This window comes from Hypomesus nipponensis, chromosome 1 (genome assembly GCF_054491055.1).
Source record: "Hypomesus nipponensis isolate SF chromosome 1, ASM5449105v1, whole genome shotgun sequence".
NCBI classification, from domain to species: Eukaryota; Metazoa; Chordata; class Actinopteri; order Osmeriformes; family Osmeridae; genus Hypomesus; species Hypomesus nipponensis.
Genome location: NC_140361.1, coordinates 7,414,538 through 7,440,856, shown reverse-complemented (window position 1 = coordinate 7,440,856; position 26,319 = coordinate 7,414,538). Strand labels below are relative to the sequence as shown.

Genomic DNA, 26,319 nt, shown 5'->3' with positions numbered 1-26,319 from the left:
ACAGGCTACTCAACTTCCTCAGTGCCTGCTGGGTTGAGGCTTTACATAAGGAACACATCAACAAATAAACAAGGCCTTTCATCATAAATCTCTTTTTTTAATTAAAAGGAGAAACCAGTAAACCCAAGTGCAGGAAAAACATGCAAAAACAGTGGTTACAGAGTCATATCATGCAAAAAAAAGGAAAAGAAACCCAACGTACAAATTAAGATCATAATTAAAACATTATTTAACATAAAAACAGTAGCAGCTGGCCTTGCTGCCAGTGAGGGGGGGGGGGTGAATGATGAGTGAGGGGGATGACCCTAGACCCTGTGGAGGGCCCTGATGACCTGTTCAGCAGCAGCCCGCTGAGCCTCCTCCTGCATGGCCGTGGCGCTGGGCCCGGGCAGCGTCTGCACCGTCCCCGTGAAAGGGACAGCCAGCCCCGGCACACACACCCGGTAGCTGAAGCGCAGGAAGCCGTCGGGAGCCGTGTTCAGGTAGAGCAGCTCGAACAAGGGAGGCCGGCCCCCGGAGGCCATGCACAGCTGCTGGAGCAGCCTCACGGCATCCACTCTGCCCTGCTCCTGTGAGGGGGGGAGGGAGTGGGGAAGGGAGGGGGGGAGTGGCGGAGGTGCCAGGTGGGTGGGGCTGCCCACGGCCCGGGAGAATCCCCGGGGCAACGGGGGCCGGATGAGCCGTGGGGGCAAGAGCGGAAGATGGGGGCTGTTGTTGAGGGTGCGGTGGGGTAGTTTGAAAGGCGACGGGGGGATCTTGGGAACCCTCGGGGGGGTCTTGGGCTTAGACTTGGTTGAGGTCAGCCACTTGACAGAGATGGAAAAGCCAAAACGCTTCTTAAAGGCTGGGTAGATACAGAATAGGGGGACATTAAATTAAAAAAGATGATGAGCATAACTTTTATACAACAAAAGTGCATACAAAAAAAAGGCCTCAATGCATTTCTAAGCAGTATTACTACTACTAGTATAGTTGTCAAATATCCTAGTCATTGATTTAAGTGCATTTCTGTTACTTAGTTGTATAAATGGCAGGTAGTAGGTATTGTTGCCCCCCCCCCCCCAAAAAAATAAAGCATTTAGTTCCTACTAAGTGAGCCTACCTTCCACCAGCACCTTTTTGGCCATGGAGGCTAAATGATGAGAGGAGTAGACCACATCGGCAGACACGCTCTCCTCCCCGAGCGACGACTTCAGGGTCACACACTTGACACCCTCAGTAAAGTCCTTCAACACCTGCAGTGGAACACACTTTTGAAAACTTTTGATTTTGCACATTTGGTTTTTGGATCCACCCAACACCCACCCACCCAACACCCACCCACAGTCCCTGACCTGCAGCAGCAGCTCTCTGCTGGTGTTGGTGGGCAGCTCCCCTAGCAGCAGCTGCCGTTTCTCTGTGCTGCGCCGTACGCTCAGACGCACTCCCGGTTCCAGGGCATGGCCGTGCAGCGAGCGGATGGCTGCAGCTGCCAGGGTAGGGCTCCCGTACTTGGCGTAGGCGAAACCGCGGTTTTGCCCGCTGAAGTTCATCATGAGGCGGAACTCCCAGAGTGGGCCCACAGCGCTGAACAGTGGGATCAGGCGGTCTTCATAGACATCCCTGGGAATCTGACTGATAAAAACCTCGCATCCGGACCCAGGGGGGTCGCCATGCCACACTGTAGCCACCAGGGGGAGACATATTAACAGTTCACTTAGGACAGGTGTATGTCTGCCTTGAGCATGCGTTTACCTGCTTATCTAGATTAAGTTAGAGCTTTTAAATGAAAACAGATGGACTGGCTGGAACATTGTCCAAATAAATGCAACTCTTGTAGTTTATTATTAGTTCAATGGAAATAGGTGTAAGCAACAGGTATAGAACAATTGGAAGCTTGTGATACAAGACAATTCCAAGGGCAGTAACTGAATTATATAGGCCTAATTATCTCGTATGGCAGTTTCCAAACAGCCAACTAGAAGGGAAGTTACCACATTGCTTACAACTGCAAAGTATCAACATCACCCACACAGGTGTGGCTTTCATTAGTAATCAGAAGGATAGCCACTTAACTAAAGCGTTTTACTGCAATAAGGAAATTATGAAACTATCAAACGCTGGCCTCATCAGGCCAAACCATTACTTGGTAGAATCGTTTTTAATTCATAACAACACCAACCATCAGGGGGTCCTCCATATCTCCGCTGTCCGTTCACCTGGATCAATTTCATATGACTCTGTTGCAGCCATATCTCCAGAGACTTAAGTCGTTCTGGGATAAGCACCTGGGAAAGAGGTGTTTAGGTCAAACTTTACGTTAGCCTAGTTGTGACAAAGCAATAGTTAACATCCGTGCGTGGAGATTTGTATGTCTGTTTCACGTTTAAGTCACTCACTCTTCACCGTGAGTTTCAATTAGAAACGTGACACCGTACATATACTTTGCTGACAACGTGCCAACAAAATTAACTGCGTAAACCCTCGAGTAGGCCTTATTTCAGAACAATGGCAGACTATAGTCGTCCAACAAACATTTTCCTTTAAGTTCACAAACACGCGCATGCCACGTTAACCGTTTAAGTGAAACTTTGGAAAAGTTGCAACTTGCTACACGTGAAGTCATGTAAATAAATTCTAGCCCATGATATTATCAAACAAAGCATAAACACTAAACTATCTTAATAGGCTATACCTGGTCCTTTTCAGTGCGATCCATCACAAGTTTCTCGAATATTGTTCGTTGATTGATGAACGGCACAATGATGGTACCCCGTGACATTGCAGCGAGAGGTCATTGGATAGGGGCGTAGGCCTATGAACACGTTTGGCTTTGTTTGTAAAAACTTTTTTATTGATGGTTTGTAAAGAACGCCATTTCCATTTTTGCACTGTTGTATCAAAACACTGGTGACCTATCTTTTTCCATTGTATTTTGGAGGCAATCACTTCGACAAATCCGCCTAACAAAGTGTGGTCGCACTCTCATCAGGATGTGAGACGCTTAACAACATCTCCGCAAGATGTCAGTGTTCCACCACGTATGCTGTATGTATTTTCTTATTTACCCTATCTTATCTCCTTGAATAACTGACCTAATCTCCACGCACAGCAGACCACCTCTCACCCTCATGCGTGCGCAAAGTGTATGCTTGTTTTGGAGGTAGCGCAGTGTCTATTATGTAATGGTTCATAAGATTTAGACAAGGGTTGGGTTTAAGGTCACGGCGCTTCGTGAGATGTACTCTGTTGGAGGCTAGGTACCGACAGGATTATGGTCTCTTGTCTCTGAGTCTGGTGGTTATGAAAGTCTCCCGCTGCTTTCTCCTCCCCATCACATCTGCACTTCAAGGGGCGCGCTCTGTTACGCATCCATTTTTCATCCTGTAAAAATCCGTTTGGCCCATGTCTCAAATGTTTTATTCAAGACCACCCTTGTGTGTGTGCCTCTGTGTTAGGATCACAAACAGTTGATAATTAGTTCATTTGATAGAAGGTGAAAGTAGAAAGAGAAGGAGATAGGAAACAAGGAGTAAACACTCATTGATGCCTCACTGACTCAAATTGTCATTTAATTGCCTGGTGATTAATAAAGTGCTATCTTATTTGTGATCTCTGGGTGTTAGAAGATAGACATACACTGACTGTGGTTATGACTGTGTGCTGTTTTGGTATTGGGTGCTCTGTATAAAGTGTTTTAAGGAAAAAAGAAAATGGGATGAATGTAAAACAAGAGATAGAGAGAGAGATCCGGGGAGAGTAGATGAGACCAAGAGGTTTGGGAGACAGGAGAGATAAAGAAAGGGAGGAACACAGTTTCTTCCTATCTGACGGTTCCCAACAGAGTGCTTTACCTCAAGTATCTGGGAAGCAAAATGAATTAGTGTATCTAGACCTGGCCAGATAACGGCTCTGTTTCATGACAATCAGATTTGCATCAAGGTCTCGAACATTTTTATTGACCATGCTCCCTGGAGTCCATCCTGAAGAGGATTTAGAAGAGATTGAATGTGTGTGTTGTAGTAAGCCAGAGTGTGGATCTGTATGTGTGTGTGTGTGTGTGGGTGTGTGTGTATAATGGGTCTCCATTCTCACCCTTTCTTGTGTGCTTGTGTGCCTGTGTGAGAGTGTGACCTTTCCATTGAATACTTTGTTGAGTGACTGTTACTACTGCACATCAACACTTTATATTGTATGGTCACACACACATGTGCACGCACGCACGCACACACACACACACACACACACACACACACACACACACACACACACACACACACACACACACACACACACACACACGCACACACACACACACTTAACCAACATCTTGAAGAATCGTTGGTATATCCTTCAGCTTGCAAATAAGTGTGTACGTAACATACCCAATATATTCTGGTGTGTGTCCTTGGTGGAGAGGTGAGAGCAAGACAGATGGGTGGGAAGGGGGTGCTTGAATTCTGAATGTTTCTCTTTATTGTTTACTGTTAAACATGAGAAATTTATGTTAACTTTGTTGGTCCCAGACTTAACTGGAATTGGGAAGTTCTGGAGTTTGTGTATTCAAGCATTTTAGAAACTTCCAAACATATGCTCTAAAAAAAAATTATTGCTGAAACATATTGACATTGAACCATGTCAATAAAAACTATGACATATAGCCTAGTTTTTACAGTCTTTAGGTCAAACTGAGGAAGAAGTTTTCCACTCAGAGGAAGTTTCTAGAATGTCTCCCGTACTTGCCAGAGTCAAATGAGTCTCTGAAGTGCTGTCATTCTGTTGCTAAGAAGTGTCAGCTGCTTTGCGACAGCACATCCTGAGCCGTAGGGCCCTGACTGACAAACACACACACATACACAAACCTTCCCACACACACATTGACACACAACAAACATCCAAATAAACATACATACACACTTAAACTCTCTCTCACACACATACAAACACACACACACACACAGCTGTGTCCCCGCCTTCCCCACCTCAACATTGGGGGACTATGCCTCTCCCTCTCTCACCTGAGGGCTAGCCCGGAGCAGCAGCAATCTGTTCGCTGTCACTCCTCATCACTCGTCATCTCCCCGTCCTACACCCCTCAACTTGTCTTAAAAGACTTTGAAATCCACTTTAATCATCTGACTCCAGTTGCACAGCTGTGCTCTTATAGGCCTACAGTATGGGCTGGCTAATGACAGGACCTTGATGTCTGATGCCTCATGTGAAGAAGCCGTGGTGAACACTTCCTTCCCTGCCTCACTTGACTGCAGTCCTGTATTTTATTTTAACTGTGAAGGCAGAAATATTAGATTGGATTTTGAGTCTTATAAGAGAAATCCACAGTATGGTTGCTTGGTGGGAAATGATTCCCGTTGTTTTGCTGATGAAATTTGCAGATTTTATGGGTCGCCTGTAAAAGGCTGGACCACTGTTCACAATGAGGGTGACTCTTCAGTCCCTTCTCTTTCTCTCACTCCCTCCCAGTAGGAGTGAACTCTGTACTTGTTGGCCCTGCAGCAGACGGTCCAATTCAGCCAGGTGATAACGCGTGTCATTGCTCCATTGTGCGTCCCTCGGTACTGTAGCTAATTTGTACCTGCGCGTGTAGTCGGGTGTGCAGGTCAATATTAGCTCTGGAGGCTCTACCTCAAAGGGAAATATTTACCCTGCCTCCCTCCTCACCTTCTCTTTCCCTCCCCCATAGACCCGATCCCGGACCACGCCCCTCTCTGGCCTTGCGATGTTCCCAGTAGCGCATACGGAAGACTCACTCACCAGGGGCTACGCAGGACCATTCACAGTGCCAACAGCGATCCACAGCACACCAGCAGATGTTTGATAAAGAGGGAGGTGTGTGTGTGTGAGTGTCAAAGCTGTGCAGTGTCCCTGAAAGCTGACTCTTTAAAAGTCAATATAAGTTGATTCATGGAACACATATTGCATCAGTGCATATTTTATATGCAAGACTGACGAAGAGGAAGTGTCTGATATTTCATGTCATAAATATTTATTACAGAAAGATGGACATCATTGTTTGCTTATGATTATTTGAAATGTGTATGTGTGTATGTAACACTTTCATGTTTTTATAGACAGTCTAGTGCAAGTTTCAAAGAATATATTGTTTGTTTTTCTGATGCCTTGAACTGGTAAGCTACCGCATCACCGGCTTAGATTGTTTGTCATTTGCCATTTGAAGTGGAACTAACAAGCATATAAAGCAAATGCGAGGGAGAGAGAGAAAGAGAGAGAGATCAATGGAGGGAAAGAGAGAGAGAGAAATTGCGTGTGAAATTGTTTGCAAAATTTCGTAACAATATCTGGTATTACATGCTTGTATGGAGATTCACCCTCATTCCTCTTCTTTTTTCTCTCTCTCTCTCTCACCCTATCCCTTCATCTTTCACTACTCCTTTTCATCTGGCTGGTGATGAAATACACGGTTTGCAGTGAGGGTCACTGGGACTGTCTTTTAGTAAATAAACAAATTGTGAATAAACGGAATAAAGGTAAATAACATCCATATGGAAGAGAGAAAGAAGAGACCAAAGAAGAAAGATAGAGATTGTGTTTGAAACTGGGCAGAAAAGAGGTGAAGTTGAAATGAGAGCAAGGTTGCAGACAGAGGTGGGGGAAAGATGAAGATGGAGGCCAGATGGTCTTCCAGAAGGGCCCAGATCTGTCCATTGTAATGCCACAGTGCTGTCCAAAAGGTTCGAGAAAAGGGTGAGCTCTCGCCTTATTAGCTGAACACTGATTACCCACCAGGCCGTGGGGTTATACGACCTCTGGGGAAACAGAGAGCCGTGTAATTTGTTTGATGGGGCCATGCTGTTAGCGCACGTGAGTGTGTGTGTGTGTGTGTGTGTGTGTGTGTGTGTGTGTGTGTGTGTGTGTGTGTGTGTGTGTAGGATACAGGAGAGAGAAAGAGTATGGGTGTCATCACTGCAATGACCTTTCTGATTGCTGTAGGCAATTTGTAATCAAGACTGGAAAAAAAGGAATATCAACATAAAGCATAAACAGTCCTAATGGGTAGGTGATGGTTAGAAACTATATATGCCGACAACTGCATAAATAGTCATGACCATACTCAGTGTCTCCCCTCTTGAAGGTTGAATATTCTGATTAGTGATGATTGGAGATGGATGGTGCTGTGTACCAAACACCCAATAACAAGAAACACCAACTGTGCTTCCTACTCCAGTCATTATGTTTCCCATCGTCTTAAATCGATCAGCAAGACAACTAGACAGGCTCCAAATTAGCATATGCAAATGTTGTGCTCATAAACCCAGACTTCTCCCAGGCCGGTGAGTTTGCCAATTAGTAAGAAGTGTGAATAATTCAAACACGCCGGATCTTTCTTTCCATAGACGCCCCAGTGATTGTTTATGGTTGGCCTGTCATAAACTTTTGACAGCCCCCTCTCCCCCCCACCCCTTCCCATTTAAACATCCACCTCAGCTCACACTCAATCATCTCTAACCTCCTCTAACAGCACGTTTCCTTTTTCTGATCAATATGTTGTTTGATCTGGTCCCCCTAACTAATTCAAACAGATAGAACTGGCTGTACATGGTGTTAACGTTAGAGGGATGCATGGGAGAAGAAAAAAAGTGGAGTAAAACAGTGGAATGGAATTGGAAACTTGGAAACGGAGCCTAGTCTATTCATCTTGATTTAAAAATAAGAATAATCTGAGATCTGATAGTGAATGTATATAGATTGCAAGTACTGTCTTGGCAATAGCCGATTTCACACTACTTTCAACACCATCCATTTTATCTGAAAAGATGGATCAAAGAGTGACATGATTAAAGGAGGAGACATATCCCTTTTGAAAAACAGGCAGAAAAACATAAAAGTAAGATATTATGAAATGGTCAATTTGTAGCCACGTAATTAGACTGTAGGCTAGGCTATGTCTTTCCATTATATGTTGTCCAGTAAAATAAAAAGTTTGAATGGAATAACTGGATTCTGCTGTTCTTAAAAAAGTTTTTTATTTTTTAAACGGCATGCTAATCCGGAGATAACTAGGCTACATCCTCTAGTGTCACTGCCAAGGAGGAAGACGGGGACCGAGGTGCTCAAAGTCTATACAGGCTGTAAATGAAGTCTAGACTATACGATCAGTTAGTGTTTGATTAGCCTAATTAGCAGAGACCCAAAACATTGGTCCCAGAACATTTGGAATAGATGTCCAAAGTTCTGTCTTGGGTATGGTTACCTTGAAATCTCTAATGGATATTTTCCCAGGGGGGAATATGTGAGGGAGTGTGCACGGCACCCTAATGTGTCCCTGTCGTCGCGTCCTCGCACCTCACAGCCTATCATCAGTTCTCACTTCAGTCAGTGAAACCGATGCTGCGCTCAAACTGTCATTTAACCCCCTCTTGCGCGGCGAAAGGACGACCGCGGTTATACAGGCTTTAAGCGGTTGCTTGTCCGTTATTCTCACAGTCGCAGCATGTAAACGAACTTCTCACTACCCAGAGAGCCTGGAGATAATGGCGTGATGATCTTCGATTTCCTTCCGAAGGGTAGCCTTGCCTACTGGCTATAAAATGTAACTAGTTTGAGCGGTTAGTTGCGAAACAAAACAAAGGGCACGAGCAGTCCACTGCGCGTTTGACTGTGACTTATTTGGGGAATTGTTTTTGAAGACAGCAGACTTTTTACCTTCACCTATTTGGCTCGTGATAGATCGTGACTCGTCTCCCGGTGGATGTAACGCGGAGCGGAGTGGCTGGTCGGTGTCAGCGGGCGCACTGCGCGGAGACTGGCCAAGTGCGCCAAGTCAAAATCTCACCATCTCACCATCCCATGTCCCGGTGCCTTTTACACCTCATGATGGAGTTGTTGACAGAGATGTTTCTACTCGGAATGTTATTGGCCGTATTCCTTCCAGGTAAAAGATTAGAACTCAAAGCCAATGGGCATAACTATTATTGTCACTGCCAACACACTATTGGTGACTGTCAATATCTAATCTCTAATTGCTGCTCGTGATATTCAGCGTATGGTTTGGTTTTAAAGGGAAATGGGTCATTATAGTATAAAGTTTTCATCTTGGATGCTTTTTTATGTCATTTTTGTTGGATTGTATTTAATTATTTGAGATTACATATTGTAGCCTATATTTGTTTGCCTAAATAGCCTATTCTATTTGATTAAAGATTCAAATGGGATATAGGTTCTTAATGTAGCCTATCCTTTTTATATTGTTTATCAACCTGTCACGAACCTTCAGAAAAGGGTCTCTTAAACACAACCATCCTATTTGTCCCCCAGGACAATTAGTCTATTTTTTATTTTGTGGCAACATTTTGTGGCAACGATTTTGCCGTAACAGAAGCTGTATCCTGCATGCACACTGATCTTTATTACAACACTTGAATGAACTTCTGTCATTCGTGGGGAAAAAGGTACAGAATGGCCTCTGTACGTTTTTCCTTCTGCAGTTTGTATGGGAGTCATCATGACTGGCACGCCAAAAAATGTTGTATTCTCAGTTGCTGCTGCGCGATATGAGCTTCTCGCATCGACAGGTTTATTTATTAGCCGCATTGATGATTACATGTTTGATGTGTTTGATGTCTTGGTGTAAGCGTCATTCTCAAGGGTCGACTCATATATCAGAGCTGTCTGTCTCTGTCTCTGTCTCTGTCTCTGTCTCTGTCTCTGTCTCTGTCTCTGTCTCTGTCTCTGTCTCTCTGTCTCTGTCTCTGTCTCTGTCTCTGTCTCTCTCTCTCTCTCTCTCTCTCTCTCTCTCTCTCCTCTCTCCTCTCTCTCTCTCTGTCTGTCTTTTTCTGTAAGGCGTGTAATTTATGCAGACACCTTTCTGTGATTGAGTTTCAGGTCGTGTCTGATTCTTTCCCTTTTATCTCGATATAAATTCACCTCGCCTCCAACTGCAGATCAGAATAAATTGTGAAGTTGTTGTGCAATGAGGAAGCGCAGTCAACCGGCGCCGGTGTGCAAACACATCGGGACTGGTTGACGTCTTATCGGCGTGCAGGTGCGACTGGCCGACAGATGCTCGTACAGGTGTATTTGAGTACTAGCCGTGGAGACGGACAGATTTTGGGCTGCGCACATACATGTGTTGACAGTCGGACTAGGCTAACCCACTCGACTTGACCTCCCAACGCTTAGCGTCAGCCTAAAGTTTGAACAGTAGGACTTTGGATTTTGTTCAATCACTGATAAAAACCCAGACATAAACACCTTTATGGCTTCCCAGTCACATAAACCCAATGGAAAGGTTAAATATTGTTTAGTCATGGGAGGAATTATCCTTAGGTAATTGTGCATGCGTGTAGTGTTAGACAGGAAGCATTTGTAGTGTGAGGGAGATGGATGGAGATGAGAGAGGGAGAAGATGTGATTTTGTGTGATGTGTGAGTGACTTGTGCGTGTCTAGGGGTTGTGTGCGTCCAGGGGGTAGTTAGGGGTCGAATGTGTGTTTTGTTGATAACTGGGATTTGGAACTCAAACACAGAAGCACCAGATGGTGTGTTGGGCTTATGCCTTTTTGGCTGTGTGTGGGTCTGTGTCTTTCACTGCATCTGTGTGTGCCTGTCTGTGTGTGTGTATGTGTGTGTTTGCACACTTGGCCTCAATCAGACTCTTGCACTGTCATATTCCCATCCTGCTATTCTCCAGGGTAATGATGTCATACCTCGCTGCTCGCGAAACTGAACTTTGTGATTGGAACTCCGATGACCTCTATTACCTTCTACCCATAATAACTGAACTAGGGTCAGCCTCTGCTCTTTCCTGGCCCCATCTACAGACATAATGAGACACATAAGAACTGGACTTGGACCTGGGACTGGGAGAAAATATTTGACCTAAGTATGATTCTTTTAGGGAGCATCCCACAATTTTTATGCCTATTCCTTTTCCCACTGACTGAAATGATTTAAGCTATTTGAAGACGATGCCTTTTCTTTTAAACCAAATTGCTGGTTGACTTTGATGCCCCCTCCCCCACCCCCCCCAAGCTCTTTCACATGTGATTGTGTATTTCATTTGAATATTTTCAATCATTCCTAAAGGGGCCACGTTAGTTTGGATGATGCCTGCCAGTGTAGCCCAAGCAGCACATGTAGTATATAAATTGTGTTGGATCCATCCCACCTCACATGCTCATACTAGGAGCTAGTAACCATAGAATGGAAAGGCTGCAAGGGTGGGTGGCCCACTGCACCAAAACAAATTAATCCAATGACTCAATAAGCCTACTTGTGATTGGACGTTATTCTGTTCACCTCATATGGGTCAATAATCTGGTTAATCGTAAACCAATCGTGAACCTCACTTTATTATGGCTAATTCAATCTGCCTGCGATCGGAAAAAAGGTATCATGTATGTAGACACATTCGTAGTGATAGTCAATTTTCATCCAGTTTACTGATCTGTTGTGTTAAGCGGCTTATGATCTTTCAGTCGCTTCATTCCTCCACTGTATTGTGTGTGTGTGTTTCTGTCTGCTTCTCAGACAGATTGCTTTGCCCCCTCCTGTGGTGGTGCAGTATTGTGTTTTTTGTAATAATGATAGTCTCTGTGCCTCCTAGTCTCCCTCGCAGCATGACAGACATGAAAGGGTCCTTCTCAGGGCAATCGTGTGTGTGCTTTCTTGTGTACCTGTGTGTACCTGTTTTTCTTGTCTACCTATGTGCGTCCGTGTGTGTGCGCTATTTTTATCATTCCCGGCACATGCTGATTGTGCCTCATACTGTGAGTCCTTACCACTAAGATTCTGATTGGTGTGTGTCTCTGTGTGCCGGTGTTCCATTTACCTGGTGTTCTACTTGTCTCCCCCCAATTTCACTCTCCCTTTTTTGTCAATCTTACCCCCCCCCCCTCTCTCTCTCTCTCTCTCTCTCTCTCTCTCTCTTCAAATTATCCTCCCTCCATTGCATTACATCAACTCTTCCATGTGTGTGTTTGCCTATGCCTCTGATATTTTTTTAGTTGTATAATTGATTGTAGGAATAACACCCCAAAATATCTTTTGCAATATAAAATCTAATGAAATCTGTGCCACAAATATGAAATGTCATGCTGTGTAAGCTGTAGCTTTTATGCAAACGCTATAACTCACACAAACACAAGCACACATACACACATACACACACACACACTAAATATGTTTTTGATTTACTCAGCCAAGTGCCTTGCAAGTCCATGAAACAGAAATTCATCACAAAAGGAGTCAGATCCAAAATGGTCCCTTTTTGTATTCCATTTACTGTGGAAATCGCGCACACATAAGAACAAATTACTGCCACGGGTGGTAAGTTTACGTGGAAGGCTTTGAGTACTTGAGCTTGAGTAACTTTATGAATCTGGACTGTGAGATGAGTTTAATAGGACACCTTTGTCTACATCAATAGGTTAATGCACATTGGGGAACGTGGTCAGAGTACACTGACAAGTTACACATACAGCTATTAGGCCCAGCAGGACAGATGAAACTGCAAGAGCTGGTTGATTGGGTGGGGTACACAGGTCCCCCCACTTAATCTGGTTCTACTTCTACAATGGCTGACCTGATACTCGACCTGTATCACATGACTCAACCCCCTACACCCTATTTCACCTGTCCTCCCCATCTTCCTTCCCCAGGTGCGGCACCCTCCCTGCCTAAGACCAACTGTCTGGAGGCAAAGCAGGTCTGCCTGGCTGACCCCCAGTGCGAAGCCTTATACCAGACCCTGGAGGGATGTGCGACTGACCGGGCAGCGTCCTCGCCTGGCAGTGAGGCCCGCCTGGAGTGCCTGGAGGCCCTGGTTGCCCTGCACAGCGACCGACTCCTGCTGGGTTGCAAGTGCCCCAGAGGCATTCGCAAAGAGGGGCACTGCCTCAAGGTCTACTGGAGCCTCCACTTCCTGCAAGGTGAAGGTCACGCGGGGTGGAGTGGTGTAAGAGTCGACTGATAAGATACTTGAATGTTGAATGTTAGAACATTTGTTCTGGACTATGTCCTTCAGTTCCACAGAAGAAGCTAGAAACACACAATATCATAACAGTACAGTGGTGACATATTGCACAACCCTCATGGCCAACATCTGCATTGCATGTTAGTGTTGAGATGCTTGATGGGCAGAGACAGGAATTAATGTTTCGAATGGTTCAGCATGCTCTTGGGAACCCTGAATCTTCAACTAGATGGTAAGAGCTGGAACTCTGGGTGGAGAATGTAAGTTGGATAGGACATTATTTTTGATCCAACTCACAGTCTTTACCCAAAGTAGTTGTGTACAAGCAAAACAGGGGTTAGACTAAAGTGCACTTTCACCTTTGTGTGTGGGTTCCAGTGCATGTTTGTCTGTAACTGAAAGGGCAGAAGGACTACCTTTCAGCCCCCAAGCCCCCCCACAATGTCAGTGCAGGGTCAGTCAGCCTTTGTCCGGGAGCCAGACTAGCCGTCCACAGCTAATGCTAGCTAATGCTAGCTAATGGATCCCTCCCCTGTGGCCTGTTAGTCACCATGCATACTGTAATTACACAGTCCTCAGCCTCAGAACCACCCATGCACTCCTACCTACCGTGTCATTACACTAAATATACAGCCCAAATGGATTTACATACCAAAGTCTGTGCATGTTATTAAATATAGATTGAGTGGTTCTTACATGCACCGTGTAATTTGTGGAAATCAGAAGCGCTTGCGAACGTTTATTAGAACAAATGCAGAATCAATCATTGACGGATTAGAATGGGTTTTAGAATTAGCAGGAGAGGGATGTGAAATTCAATGCGGTGGCGCAATGACATTATGAAAGAACGTCTGGAAGTTAAGCCGACACATCCAGTATATTTGATCTTGTCCTTGTCTCATATGAGCATATGTTTCTGCACGAGATGATCAAATTTGATATAACTTTTTTGGGGGTTATGACTTAAATTCTTATCAAGTTGCCGTAAGGTCATGATTAGGTTATGTACTGAACTGTGTACTGTTAGGTTTGTAGGTTATGTTCTGTACTGCTGTGATTATCTGTGTTCATTAAGTAGATGTCATGGTGTAATGATGGTATGATGCAGTGTTATGACAATAAAATGTTCTCGTTAAGATTTAAGGTACTTTTTCGGTCATGGCTCAAGACTAGCTCTCCATTAATAAACACGGGGGTCATTCATTGTGAAAGCTTCCCTTGGATGTGTATGTGATGTTTCAGCAAATTTATATTATGATGCTACTGTCAGGTCTTGATGTAACGTGTATGGAATGTTATTGCTAGGTTATATCATTATGTTATTGCTACATCGTATCATAGTTACTGCAAGGTCATAATGTAGTAATTAATGCTAGGTTCGATTGTGACATGACTAATATTATAGGTCATACTCTGACGTGTACGTGATGTTATTGCTAAGTCTCATGTGTTGTTTCTGTCCCCTGTGATGATGTAGAAGATGATGAGCAAGAGTCATCTCCCTATGAGGATCCGCCTTTCCAGATGTCCCGCATGGCCTCCATAGTGGCAGGTAGAGTCCCTGCCTCGTCTCTCTCTCTCAGGCACCTGGCCATCGTTTCATCATTACACTCTTAATTAGTCTCTTCTTTTGATGTATGATAAATCTGTCAAGTTAAGTTGTAACGGCATTGGCTCAAAAAAGGGTCCTCGTTTTCATTTTTGCCACTCTATTCCTTCCTTCCTTCCTCTCTTCCCTCCCCTCCCTCCCTCTACACACTCCCTGTCCCCACCAGACACCACCCTCCCCCTGGACGGTCAGAACCAGTGTCTGAAGGCGGCGCAGGACTGCGGCCTGTACGAGAAGTGCGGTGCGCTTCGCTCCGAGTACGTCCTGGCATGCACCAAGCGCATTGCGGGCACTGACCACTGCAACCGGCAGAAATGCCACCGGGCGCTGCGGCGCTTCCTGGAGCGCGTGCCCGAGGAGTACAGCCTGGGCCTGCTCTTCTGCCCCTGCACGGACACGCTGTGCGGCGAGAGGCGCAGGAAGACCATCGTGCCCTCCTGCTCCTACCAGGAGAGAGACATGCTCCAGCCCAACTGCCTGCACCTGCAGAGCTACTGCCAGAGGGACGAGCTCTGCAGGTGAGATGTGCACACTCGCATGCTTTTCTCAGACCTACAGTTATTATCTTGCCTGATACAACATTATATTTCTCTCTCTCTCTCTCTCTCTCTCTCTCTCTCTCTCTCTCTCTCTCTCTCTCTCTCTCTATCTCTCTTTCTCTTTCTCTCTCTCTCTTTACAAACATCTATCTACAACCTAAAACATAGAATTAGAAACCCACCTTATTAATGTGTGTGTGTGCCTCAGGTCCAGACTGGCTGATTTCAAGCTCAACTGCCAGCCCTCGGGTCTGTCCCCCTCCGGCTGTGTGCGAGAGAATGGCGCTGCGTGCCTCAAATCTTACGCCGGACTCATCGGTGAGTAGGAGAGAAGAGGACAGGGAGCATAGCTAGGATGGATAGAGCTGGGGAGTAAATGGCAAATAGCAGTAATTGGAAGAAATGAGGAACAGAAAGGGAGGGGATTTTTTTAAAAATTGGGATACAACTTTGGAGTTTTCCAGCACTGAGGATGCTTGAAAGAAGGTTCTGGCAACACCTGGTGCGTTTTTTTGTTGTCCAAACTACGAAAATGCAAACATATGCTATGTTCTGCCCTGAGTTTCTAAAACAGAAGACCAGCAATTCCAATAAGACTAGTCATTTTTTCACATTGTTGATGGTCCCTAACTGCTGTTAGGGAAACTATTGTGGAATATCTGTACTTGTACCTGAAAACAACTTTACTTTGGTAATAATGGCTAAATTGAACGAGAATGAAATCTGAGCATTTGGCGGTGACATATTTTCAGCTCACATTTTCGGCCTGTTTTCAACCTCTTTCGACCCAAACCGAAAATCAACGACCAAAATGTCAATGCATCCCTAGTATTAATACAGTGTACTGTCAATTTGTCCTGAGGTTTAACCTTGTTTCCCTCCAGGCACCTTCATGACTCCTAACTATGTCACCAACAACAGCATGGCCGTGTCTCTGTGGTGTGACTGTGACAGTAGTGGCAACCACTTGCAGGACTGCCTGAGGATACAGCACATGTTTACCAACAACCCCTGTCTCAGTGAGTTGTGTATATACACCTGCACACACACACACACACACACACACACACACACACACACACACTGACACAAACATGCCTGTTAGCATATCCCTACAGTACACTCAATGTCAGTCATTTAATGCGTCTTTGTATTTTATATACAGTAACAGCCAATAGGAAAACATATTCAGATAGCTACAATCGCTCATAGTCATTCACAGTACTGTCTTACAAAAAAAAAAACACATTAATGTCCTTTTCACTTTTCTCTCAGGGAACTCCATCAGTTCCATGGGTAGCTTTGCCCCTCGCCCTGTGGAGAGCACGCCAGTCACGCCCCCTCGCCTTTTCCCACTGGACCACCAGGAAGAGCTCAGCAACAATGCCCTTCCTGAACTCCACTCTGTAAGTACCCATCATTACCTCTTTGAACACTTGGATTTGAACTCTGGTTTAACCATATCTACAAGGGAAATAGAATACTTCAAGTATTGAGTGCACTACAATAACTTGACCCCTGCAGAACATGACCCCACAACTCTACACTGATCATATACAGACTGACACACACGGTAGTGACCGATGGCCAATAGTAACTGACCTCATGTCTGACCACTGTTAGACTGACTGACTGCAGTTTTGGATAATTCCAGCTGGCCGTGAAAAATGTTGATTACTGACTGCAAAATGTTGTACCCATTGAAATCTGTCAAAGCCATTGACCAGTGCAGTGTCTATAGTGATTGCTGTCAGACCCATTTGACCGCTCTAGTACCTTTTGACCACTGTAGTACCCACCCACCGACGGCTATTATAGTCAAATGGCCTGACAGTAGAGCTCTCTATGTTTCTTTGCTCCCAGCATGCATCATACAGCCAGAGATAATCTGGGCTGCCAGACAAGAGGGGATTCCAACTCTCTTCCCCCTTTTCTCTCTCTATCTCTCTCTCTCTCTCTCTCTTCTTCGCTCTCTCTCTCTCTCTCTCTTCTTCGCTCTCTTTCTCTCTTGTTGGTTTCCCTCCCTTTTACATTTCTCTCGCTTTGTTTCTCTCTGTCACTCTTTCTGAGGGGTCCCAGCCTCTTTCTCTCTTGCTTGTTCTCCCTCTTTTTCCCTCTCTCTCCCTTTCTCTGTCCCTCTGTCTGTGTCGCTTTCTGAGAGGATTAGATAAAGGTGTTTGCAGGAGGCAGAGCATCCATCAGACATCATTAGTATTAATGTATGCAAGACCATCTGTCTGTCCCTCTTCCTCCATCACACTCCCGTAATCCTACCTCCTTCTTTCCTCTCTTCCCTATCCTCACTCTCCCTCTCTCCCTCTTTCCCCCCTTAACTCTCCCTCCCTCTCCTTGCCATGTTCCACATCGTAATCCCTCGCTCCATTCTCACATACTGTATGCTGTCGCTTTCTCACTGTCTCTCTGTCTCTCTGTCTCTCTCTCTGTCTCTCTCTCTCTCTGTCTCTCTCTCTCTCTTTCCCCCTCTGGTTCTCCATCATCCATCGCTCTACGTTTCTCCGCGCCCTACATCCCTTCCTCTCATCCGTCTGCTCTCTCCGCATCTCTTCTAACGGCTTTGTATTTCTTCTTCTCTCCCCCCCCCCCCCTCTCTCTCTCTCTTAGGTAAAGGAGAGCGAGGAAATGGAGGGTGTGGAGGAAGACGGCCAGGATCAGGATCAGGATCAGGAGGAGGAGGAGGAGGAGGAGGAGGAGGAAGGGGGTCAGTTTGACGTGATCCCCCTGTATGCTGAGAAGGCCACCGTAGCCAACCTGGGGTCTGGGGCCGGGGGGGCCTCCCTCCTGGCCCCTGGTCCCCTTCACTCCCTGCTGCTGCTCCTTCTACTGCTCTCCGTCTGCCTGAGCTGGGGCTAGAGGACGAGGGGGGGGACCCCCTTTGAACAGCCAACAGCCCCCAAATGCACACAGACTCAGAGACAGGCACGCAGAGAGAGAAAGGAGAGAGAGAGAGATAGAAAAGAGGGAGGGTTATAAACTGAACCTCTCTTATTCCTTGGCTGGCCATCTCTCCATGTTCCCTTGCTCCCCCCCACTCTTTCTTCTGAGATTGAGTCTGTTTTTCCTTGTGTCTCGCAATGCCATCCATACCTCCCCACTTACCCCTGTGATCACGGAATGGTTGGGCCCGATAAAGACTTAGACATATTAGACTGGTATGGGTTTGGACCAACTGTGCAGTAACACTAGGGGATGTTTAATGTACAAGTAATTTATTGGTGAATATAAGTGCCAGAATACCTTGAGTGTAATTTGACTTCAGTGCATCTCACACAGCCCTCAACCCATATACTTTTACTTTGCAGTGATGGACAAGGACCCACACACACATACACAGTTGATGACGCACAGTGAGTGGGCTTGCTAGATATCTAAGCTAATTTGCCATTTCTACAAATAAACCAGGCGTAACCGTCCCGTGAAGGCGCATCACGTGTGTGCGTGCCCGTGCTTAAAGAGATTACGAAGCTAACTGCAGAAAGCTTTTCATATTATCTCATCTCCCACCTCATTCTTAGTCTTGTCAGCAGTCATGCTCACATGCACACGCACACATACAAACAAACACACACACACACACACACAAACACACACACATGCCAGCCCATCATTCGATCCAGCAGAGGCAAGCTCCTTGGCGCCTTTATTGCTCTATCTGTGTCTCTATCTGTTTTCTTGTGACTCAGCAAAGATGTGGTAGAATGACCACAGGGATAAATACAAATAAAACAGTCCTAATAAAACAATATGAGTTATAAAGTGGAAGGAAATAAAGTCAAATGAGTTCTGGGCAGGTACAAACCCTAGTCTGGGGTTGATGCTTGCAGGCAGAAAAAGATGGAGAGACTGAAGGAGAGCGAGAAAGAGAGTGAAACTGAGCGAAGGAGGGAGAGACAGAGAGAGTGAAACTGAGTGAAGGAGAGATAGAGAAAGAGGAGGCAGGCAACTTTACAATGTGAGGTCTTTCTCATAGTGTTTTAGTTGTTTTAGTCAGAGGGCGATAATAGGCCGTGCCGTGAACTCTTTATCTTCCAGTGGACTCGTGGGGGCTGCTAGTGAGAGAGAGGGAGAGAGACAAAGAGAGAGAGAGGGAGAGAGACAAAGAGAGAGAGAGGGAGGAGAACAAAAGCGAAGGAGAGACCCTCCAGCGCAAATATACCATAGAGAATCGCAGGCTCTCCATTTTCTGTCTTATAAATCTTTGCTGACACTAATGTTTTTTTTCCCTGCGTTTCTTGTTCTTTCCTATTTCGGAGGGAACGTGTAAAATTAACTTCCGTCCGGAGGGGCTGGAGATTGTGGTCGGTGGGGGGAGGGGGCTGTGGAGTTGGTGGGTGGCATGGCTCCAGTATGTCTCACTCTTTCTCTTTCTCTCACATTCCCAAACAATCATATTGAAACACAAACACACATACACAGCTGTCCATCTAGCCGAGGGAAAACACCCCTTAAACAAACTATATGTCAATCATCCCCGACTTCTACACACACACCCCTCCCCCATTAATAACACATTTACCTGCCACCCTGTCCCTCCATCCTGTGAAACAGCCACTTCAGTGGCAAGGTCAGCTAGTCGACCACAGAACCTCTCCGGAGGTTAATTGAGATCAGCGAGGGTAGTGGGTGTTTGATTGATGTGGCTGTCGGGCCCGCGTTGGGCCTTTTACGATACCCGTTGTTATTTTTAATTGTTGTCTCGGCCGTTTGTCGTTGGCTGACATCTCACTACAGCGAAGGGCCGAACAGAGAGAGAAGAGGGAGAGGAGAGCAGATACCAATGATTTACATCAATATGCCTGAAATAAATAAGTCGAGAAGCCATGCGTTAAATCAGCTAACACAGAGAGAATGTGCGAGAGAGAGATAGATGGGAGAGGGAGGACTACAAGAAGGAAGGAGAGAGTGGTGGAGAGAGAGGGACACTTGTCTTTTACGGCTGTTTCTTTCGGATGGCAGTCCATCCCCGCCGCAGATTAAAAAATAAATGAACATGCACACACACGCACAAACACTTTATGTACACTGTACTATATACCCTTATACACACATTACGTGTCTACTCTTCACACACATTGGCCTATGTACTCCACACTACACAAATTCACACAAACTGTCAAGCATGAACATTCTACACAGTAGAAATACACACAGACAGACACTATGTCCACTGTACTCTATAGAAAGACACACACACTCTGTACTAGAAAGCATGTACACTCCACACTATAGAAATGCATACACATGTACACTTTACACTATGGACTGACACACTACGTGCACTCTACCCTCTATAAACAGGCGCGCACTAAATACATGCACTGTCAGACTTTTAGTTTAATACGGCAGCCCCTCCCATATAAGTCTGTTTCCTAATCCATTGTTGCTGTGACACTGAGATGCTTCAACACAATGGTGTGTTCTGTAGAGAAGCACAGGGAGAGAGAGAAATAGACACACCAGGAAAATACCGATAAGGTACAGACAAAGAATGGGAAAGCGCGGTCCACAGACAGACTGATGGACAGAGTTAAGGTATGAAAACATATGGGAAGAGAAAGAGAGAGAGAAAGGCAGGAGATGGAGGGAGAAAAGGAGATGCATCAGGGGAGGAAAGGAGAGAGGAACATTTAGAGAACAGCAGAAGGGGGAATTGTGTCACAATGGGCAGGAGAGAGCCTCGAGTATAACGGAGAAAAGGGGAGTAGAGGGAGAGAGGGGGAGTGCAGAGTGCAGATATGCCTTGCAGGCTTATAGCAGTATTAAAGCTGTTGCTGGCCCTCCCTGATCTATGTCACACTCTGTAGGTCCTATAGCATCAGCGCCACTGTACAGAAGATGACCAGAGCCTCCACTCCGCCTCAGACACACACACAAACCGCAATTGAAACACCTCCACAAAATACAGCTACTCCCACACACACACTCCCACAAACATGTATACACTCACAGCAACTGTCAAACACACACACACACACACACACACACACACAGAGAGCAATGATTACACAAACAGTACACACATGCACAAGAAGAGTGGAGGGGAGAAACTGGTCTCGGAAGGGTTCACCTCATGTATTTTTATATGTACTTCATTCTTATTTTATTCTACCTTTAGAAAGACGGTGACAACAAGGCTTTCATCCTATCTATTTTGTATCCTATCTATTTTATGTGTTCATAGTTGTACATAAGAGACCGTAAAGCTTAAAGGGGACTGCATCTTTCTCTGTTCCTATGTGTTCACCCCATGCTTGTGCGCTCACACCATTGATTCTCTCGGTTGACTTTGTTCCAATCCAGAGATCTGTGTCTATGGCAACCGTTGTCCAAATGCTGTGTCCCGTCATATAGATATACATGTATTGTGTGTACCTATTATGACCATTAAATGCATACCGTCTGCATCTCATGAATTACTTGTTATCTTCTGTCATGTTCCTCTGTGCAGTTACAATGTGGGGAACGTTTTGAGTGGGAGTTGTTTTTGTGGAAACTACTGGAGGCTTCTGAACTGCACCTGCACCCAACTCTGCCTGTCCGTCACTCCGTGTATCCATGGTGACGATGTCTCTGCTTCTGTTTGTCTGATGCACCAAATAATGCTAAATGGTGCTGAATAATGTGCGGGTGCTGAGTCTTTCTCGTTAGGCACCTGCAGAGGTGAGTTGTGGATCAGGCGGCCATTTTGAGCAGCTTTTCCGCCTGACGGCCCCCTCGATCTCCCAAGACTTCCGTTGCTGAATGGGATGTCATCTCGGAGACGAGTAGAGCGTGCGGCGCGCACACACACACACACACACACACACTAGGACTGCAGATGAGGCTCTCTCATGAGCAAGCAAAACTGTCCACCCCGCAAGGTCTCCACAAGACGTGAAACTTTCTCTTTCTCTGTGTGCCCACGGAACGCATTCCAAATGGCCAATTCCAGTTTTCTCTCCATCTCTCTCACACTTTATCTCCATCTATAGAAATGACTTTACGTATAACTTTGTGCCCTCCCTTGAGGTATTAGCAGGCTGGTTGGAGAGAAAAGAACTATTTCCGATCCCCCGATGTGAGTGCTGAATAATACAAAACGGAGTGTGCGTTGAAGGCAACCGAACGCAGAATTATGAGACTTCTTCCCCACTGGTTCCCCACCCGAACCCACATCTCTCAACGCAGCATGCAGAGACTGAGAAGCACCTGCAGAGAATGTTCCCTCTGTCTCTAAACTGTCAGACCTACTGTACTCACTCCTGCCACATGTCTGCTACAGCTAACATCCCTTATCCTGCTCCAAAGATAGCAGAGTATTTGACCTAAACTGATGAAGATAATCACTTCCTTTCTGCACAGGTGACGAATATGATGTTAGACCATACTGACAATATGTGTCAATCTGAAGTTGAACACATACATGATTTGAATGTCCCTTTGCTGGTCACTTACCTGTTCACATTCGAATGTTTCCCTCACAGACTACGAGACCACCACCACCACCAATGATTCTATAGCGTTGCTGTGTCACTCCTTGTGTTTACCACACATTTGGCCCATCCATTTTATGATCAACACTTTCCTGCATACTTGCATAGAGTATGTAAATGTATTTCAGCATGTGCGTGTAGCAGTGGAAGGAATGTTTCAAACCTATGGATCAAGCCTTGACTCCTCCCTCAAGAATGGGTGTCCAGTCCTCATCTTCTATTTCAGTCTCCAGGTTTGATCAGTGTTTGTCCATTATGGGAGGTGGGTGTTCCGGATCTCTTAAGCACCCACTCACACATACACACTCACACATACGCACAAACAGATTATGAATAGAGGCGAATGATTCCTCACTCTATGTGTCAGAGATTGGATGCGTTCCAAGTGATCTGGAATGTTCCAGAACACTGCACAGTGCTGAACGCCACCCCCCTCCCACCCACCCACACTTCACCTCAACCCCAGGTGTTCTAAAGACACTAAAACACCCATACTGTGTACGACTGGTGATAAACATAATAAACATGATCTGATGTTTCCTTACTCTGGCCTCCTGGTCTGGGTTTTTTTTATTTATTACAATATTTGTGATTCATGTAACAGACAGGTCCAATAAAAAATAAATAAGAGTATAACACCAAGAAGGTTTATTATACATAGATGTTCAACCAAATATTAGTAAATGTGACACTAACATTACACTAATGAGACTAACCCTAACCAGAACCCTTCATCTCCTCAAGAGTGACTGTGGACAGTTTGTGACTTTATTATAGGTGACTACATTTTGACTTTATTTGTTGGCTACCAGCACAGGCAGCTTTCTTGTCCTCCACCCTCGCATGATGTTGAAAACCTTCCTGAAACTAAAAACAAAAAATACTGACTAAAACAATCAATCTTTTTTTCAAAGACTACAAAAATAAGAAAAGATTTCCCACCTATGTAAACTTCCTATTTAAACCATATTTAACTATCAAAGACTTTCCACAACACTCTACCCACTGTGCATGTAAGTTCATGACCTTAAATTAGAAAAAATCACTGAGAAAATCACTGGCTAAATTGCATATCAAGCAAGTCGAAAGTAAAAACGGATCAAATTGACCTGCAACATGATGAGAGGGTTTAGAAAAAATGATTTTAAATACAACGCATGCTTTGAGACTTGGGGATCTGTTGAGACCACATTGCATGGCGCCCCTCCTTTTCAAGAGTGCCTTGGTCGGAGATGATGGTAATGATGATGATGGCGCTGCCTCTACATCAGGATTTAATGAGGTTGTCAGTACGAGGCTAATGAAATCCCCCCCATGTCTGACTTGATACTCAGATGTCTCCAACGGTACAGCGAATCAGGGCGTTATTAGATCATTAAAGAACTACAAGCAACTGAGTCTCATAGGCCTACATCGAATCTCCGACTCAGCGTTCACATTCCATTCCAGCAGTTGTTAAACTCCTCGCTACATTGCAAATATTGGCATCAGGATCATTTCAAACAGTCATCGCTGTCTTGACTTTGGTGGCTGATCCATGATAGAAATAGAGAAGGAGGCCCATTCAATTGCGCTTTAAAATGCTTGCAATGTACGGTAAAGTGGGCGGAGAAATGCGCTGATTGCCTGATGACCTGCAAGTTTCGTCACCACGACGTAAACTGAAGTTTCACAGCGTTCACAATCTGCGGGTTGGCCATGGCGCTAATAACGCTACGTTTGCGAATGTACGTACATGAGGCCCTCTGTCTCTATTTTCCCCCTCTTTGTCTCTCTCTGTCATCTTTTAATTGTATCCTTTTATTTTTTTACTATCTCTACTTTTTTACTATCCTTACTTCACCCTTAGGTACCTTGTTGCCTTGTTTTTCTCTCCTCCTGTCATTTTCTCTCTGACACACACACTTATAATGTATCAAACTATACAACACAGAGAAAGAGAGAGGGAATCGGTGCACAGGCTGTGAATCACAGGAGCACCAATCTCAGGCCTATTAAATAATCAGGCAGGTTTCTCCCCTACTGTGTCCAATCAGAGAGAATAGGGCCTGTCTCTCAGCGTTGCTGCCTGGTTCTGCTGTGTGTGTTTGTGAGCATGTGTGTGTGTGTGTTTGGAAGGGTATGGGATTGGTATGTTACAGTCGTATGTTTTCTTGTGTCTCTGTGTGTGTGAGTGTGTGGGGTGTGTGTGATCATGGGTGTGTATGTGTTGCCTCTGTGCGCTGTCAGACTCCCTGAGATCAACACGTCCAGCCGTACAGAAACAGGGTCTCAAATTAGAGAGGTGCGCGGGAAAATTATATGGCTCATCTCACCCAATCAGCCAGTTCAAATTGGAAACTCCCTACCTGGAAACACTCATTCGCCATCTCTGTGTCCTACTTCATATTCTGTTTTGGTCTCAGTCATCCTGCTTCGTTCTCTTTTTCTTTGTCAGAGTATGAGTTTCTTTTGTTCACACTAGCTCTTTCTCCATTTTGCTTTTCTCTCTCTGTCTCTCTTTGACTCTCCTTCTCCATATCTCAACCCATCTCCCCCTCTCACATTCAGTTTAATCCTCCTCCACTCCTCCATCTCTGGGGAACCCAGCAAAACCCAGGTGGACGAATGGAGAGAGGGATGAGGAGAGTGAGACGGATGGGGAGAGTAGGGGGAGGAGGAGGACAGGAGGCCCAGTAAAGCTTTTAATCTGTAAATGGCCAGAGGTAATGGTCATTTAAAGCATTAAGGTCTCTGTCCTCCCTTCTCGTCAGTGTTTGTTGTTTCCTAATGCTTCTTAAACATTTATGACTCTGATAACAAAGAGAGACGGAGTCCGCTGTGCAGACTAATTTAATAAATGCTGGTTAAGATCCCGTACTCGGAACTGCGAGGGGCCATGATGGTGTGTGGGCATGTGAGAGTGTGTGTATGTGAGAGTGCAGTGGAGAGTGGATGTGTGTGTGTGTGTACGGGGGGAGGGGGAGTACTTTATCTGACTCGAGATCTGCTCTTAAGTGGTCGTCCGCATATTTCAGTTACAGTAAATACAGCACGCTGCATTCTGTCAGCGTCAGTAAAAAAAAAAAAAAATCACCTGTGTGAAGCCATTCCTCTACCTACTCCTGAATTACCCTGTTAGAGTCCCCCCCCCAACCTCCCCTCCCTCCCAATTTCCCCTCCTCTCCTCTCCCCACCCCTCCATCAGTGGAGAACCAGGAGGATGTACACAGGGGTGAGACTGCAGAGGGCTCTGTCGGTGTGTGAAGAAGCACGGACAGATAAAGGTGGATTTCATTTACAGAGAAAGAGAGAGAGAAATAGGAGGAGGAGGAAAGTAACTGACTTCCAGCCTTAGGGATCTGTGTAGCTCTGGGTAGCCCACTAGTTCTCAGTCTGAACAGGCCTGTATTTAGAGTGATGGGGTCTCAGTCCACAAAGACTCAGTGGGCTGTATTACAGGGTCATTGAGGTTAAATGGGCCCTGGTGTGGGAGTGAGACAGCGTTATACACTACATTACACATCCTATTACTCCCAACTCTGTTTTGCTCTCGCTCTCTCTTCTTCCTTCTGTCTCTTTACCTTTCTTTGTCTGTGTCATTACCTCTCTCTCTCTCTCTCTCTCTCTCTCTCTCTCTCTCTCTCTGTCTCAACTCTGTCTTGTACGCCATCTACACCCCCCCCCCACCCAACCCTCTTCAGGTGTCTACCTGTCTGTGTGCACCTGAAGGCTTCTCTCCACCTACCTCCGCCACTTTCTCTACTGAATA

The 26,319-nt window shown here is 45.4% G+C and overlaps 2 protein-coding genes across 2 annotated transcripts; one reads left to right on the top strand and one right to left on the bottom strand.

Annotated features, from left to right (window-relative positions):
* Window positions 1-78: 78 nt before the first annotated feature.
* On the bottom strand, window positions 79-2,761 carry dnd1 (DND microRNA-mediated repression inhibitor 1). Its single transcript, XM_084675142.1, has 5 exons — window positions 2,675-2,761; window positions 2,162-2,267; window positions 1,335-1,660; window positions 1,103-1,235; window positions 79-844 (listed from the first exon to the last, which is right to left on the bottom strand). Exons 1-5 carry the CDS (start codon window positions 2,759-2,761, stop codon window positions 306-308), a joined length of 1,191 nt encoding a protein of 396 aa, XP_084531268.1. The 3' UTR covers window positions 79-305.
* A 5,879-nt stretch (window positions 2,762-8,640) lies between these two features.
* On the top strand, window positions 8,641-17,949 carry gfra3 (GDNF family receptor alpha 3). The gene is made up of 8 exons (XM_084699020.1): window positions 8,641-8,890; window positions 12,617-12,886; window positions 14,408-14,482; window positions 14,706-15,057; window positions 15,287-15,396; window positions 15,963-16,097; window positions 16,354-16,484; window positions 17,701-17,949. The coding sequence occupies exons 1-8, from the start codon at window positions 8,806-8,808 to the stop codon at window positions 17,947-17,949; spliced, it is 1,407 nt and encodes a 468-aa protein (XP_084555146.1). The 5' UTR covers window positions 8,641-8,805.
* The last annotated feature ends 8,370 nt before the right edge of the window (window positions 17,950-26,319 follow it).

Bases quoted from the DNA above. Each gene is read 5' to 3' on its own strand.
- dnd1 (XM_084675142.1), bottom strand. From the start codon at position 2,761: ATGTCACGGGGTACCATCATTGTGCCGTTCATCAATCAACGAACAATA. The intron at 2,268-2,674 runs GTATAGCCTATT...CCTCTTTCCCAG, and splicing joins ATCGCACTGAAAAGGACCAG to GTGCTTATCCCAGAACGACT. The intron at 1,236-1,334 runs GTCAGGGACTGT...GTTCCACTGCAG, and splicing joins GCAGAGAGCTGCTGCTGCAG to GTGTTGAAGGACTTTACTGA.
- gfra3 (XM_084699020.1), top strand. From the start codon at position 8,806: ATGTCCCGGTGCCTTTTACACCTCATGATGGAGTTGTTGACAGAGATG. The intron at 12,887-14,407 runs GTGAAGGTCACG...GTGATGATGTAG, and splicing joins GAGCCTCCACTTCCTGCAAG to AAGATGATGAGCAAGAGTCA. The intron at 15,058-15,286 runs GTGAGATGTGCA...TGTGTGCCTCAG, and splicing joins CAGAGGGACGAGCTCTGCAG to GTCCAGACTGGCTGATTTCA.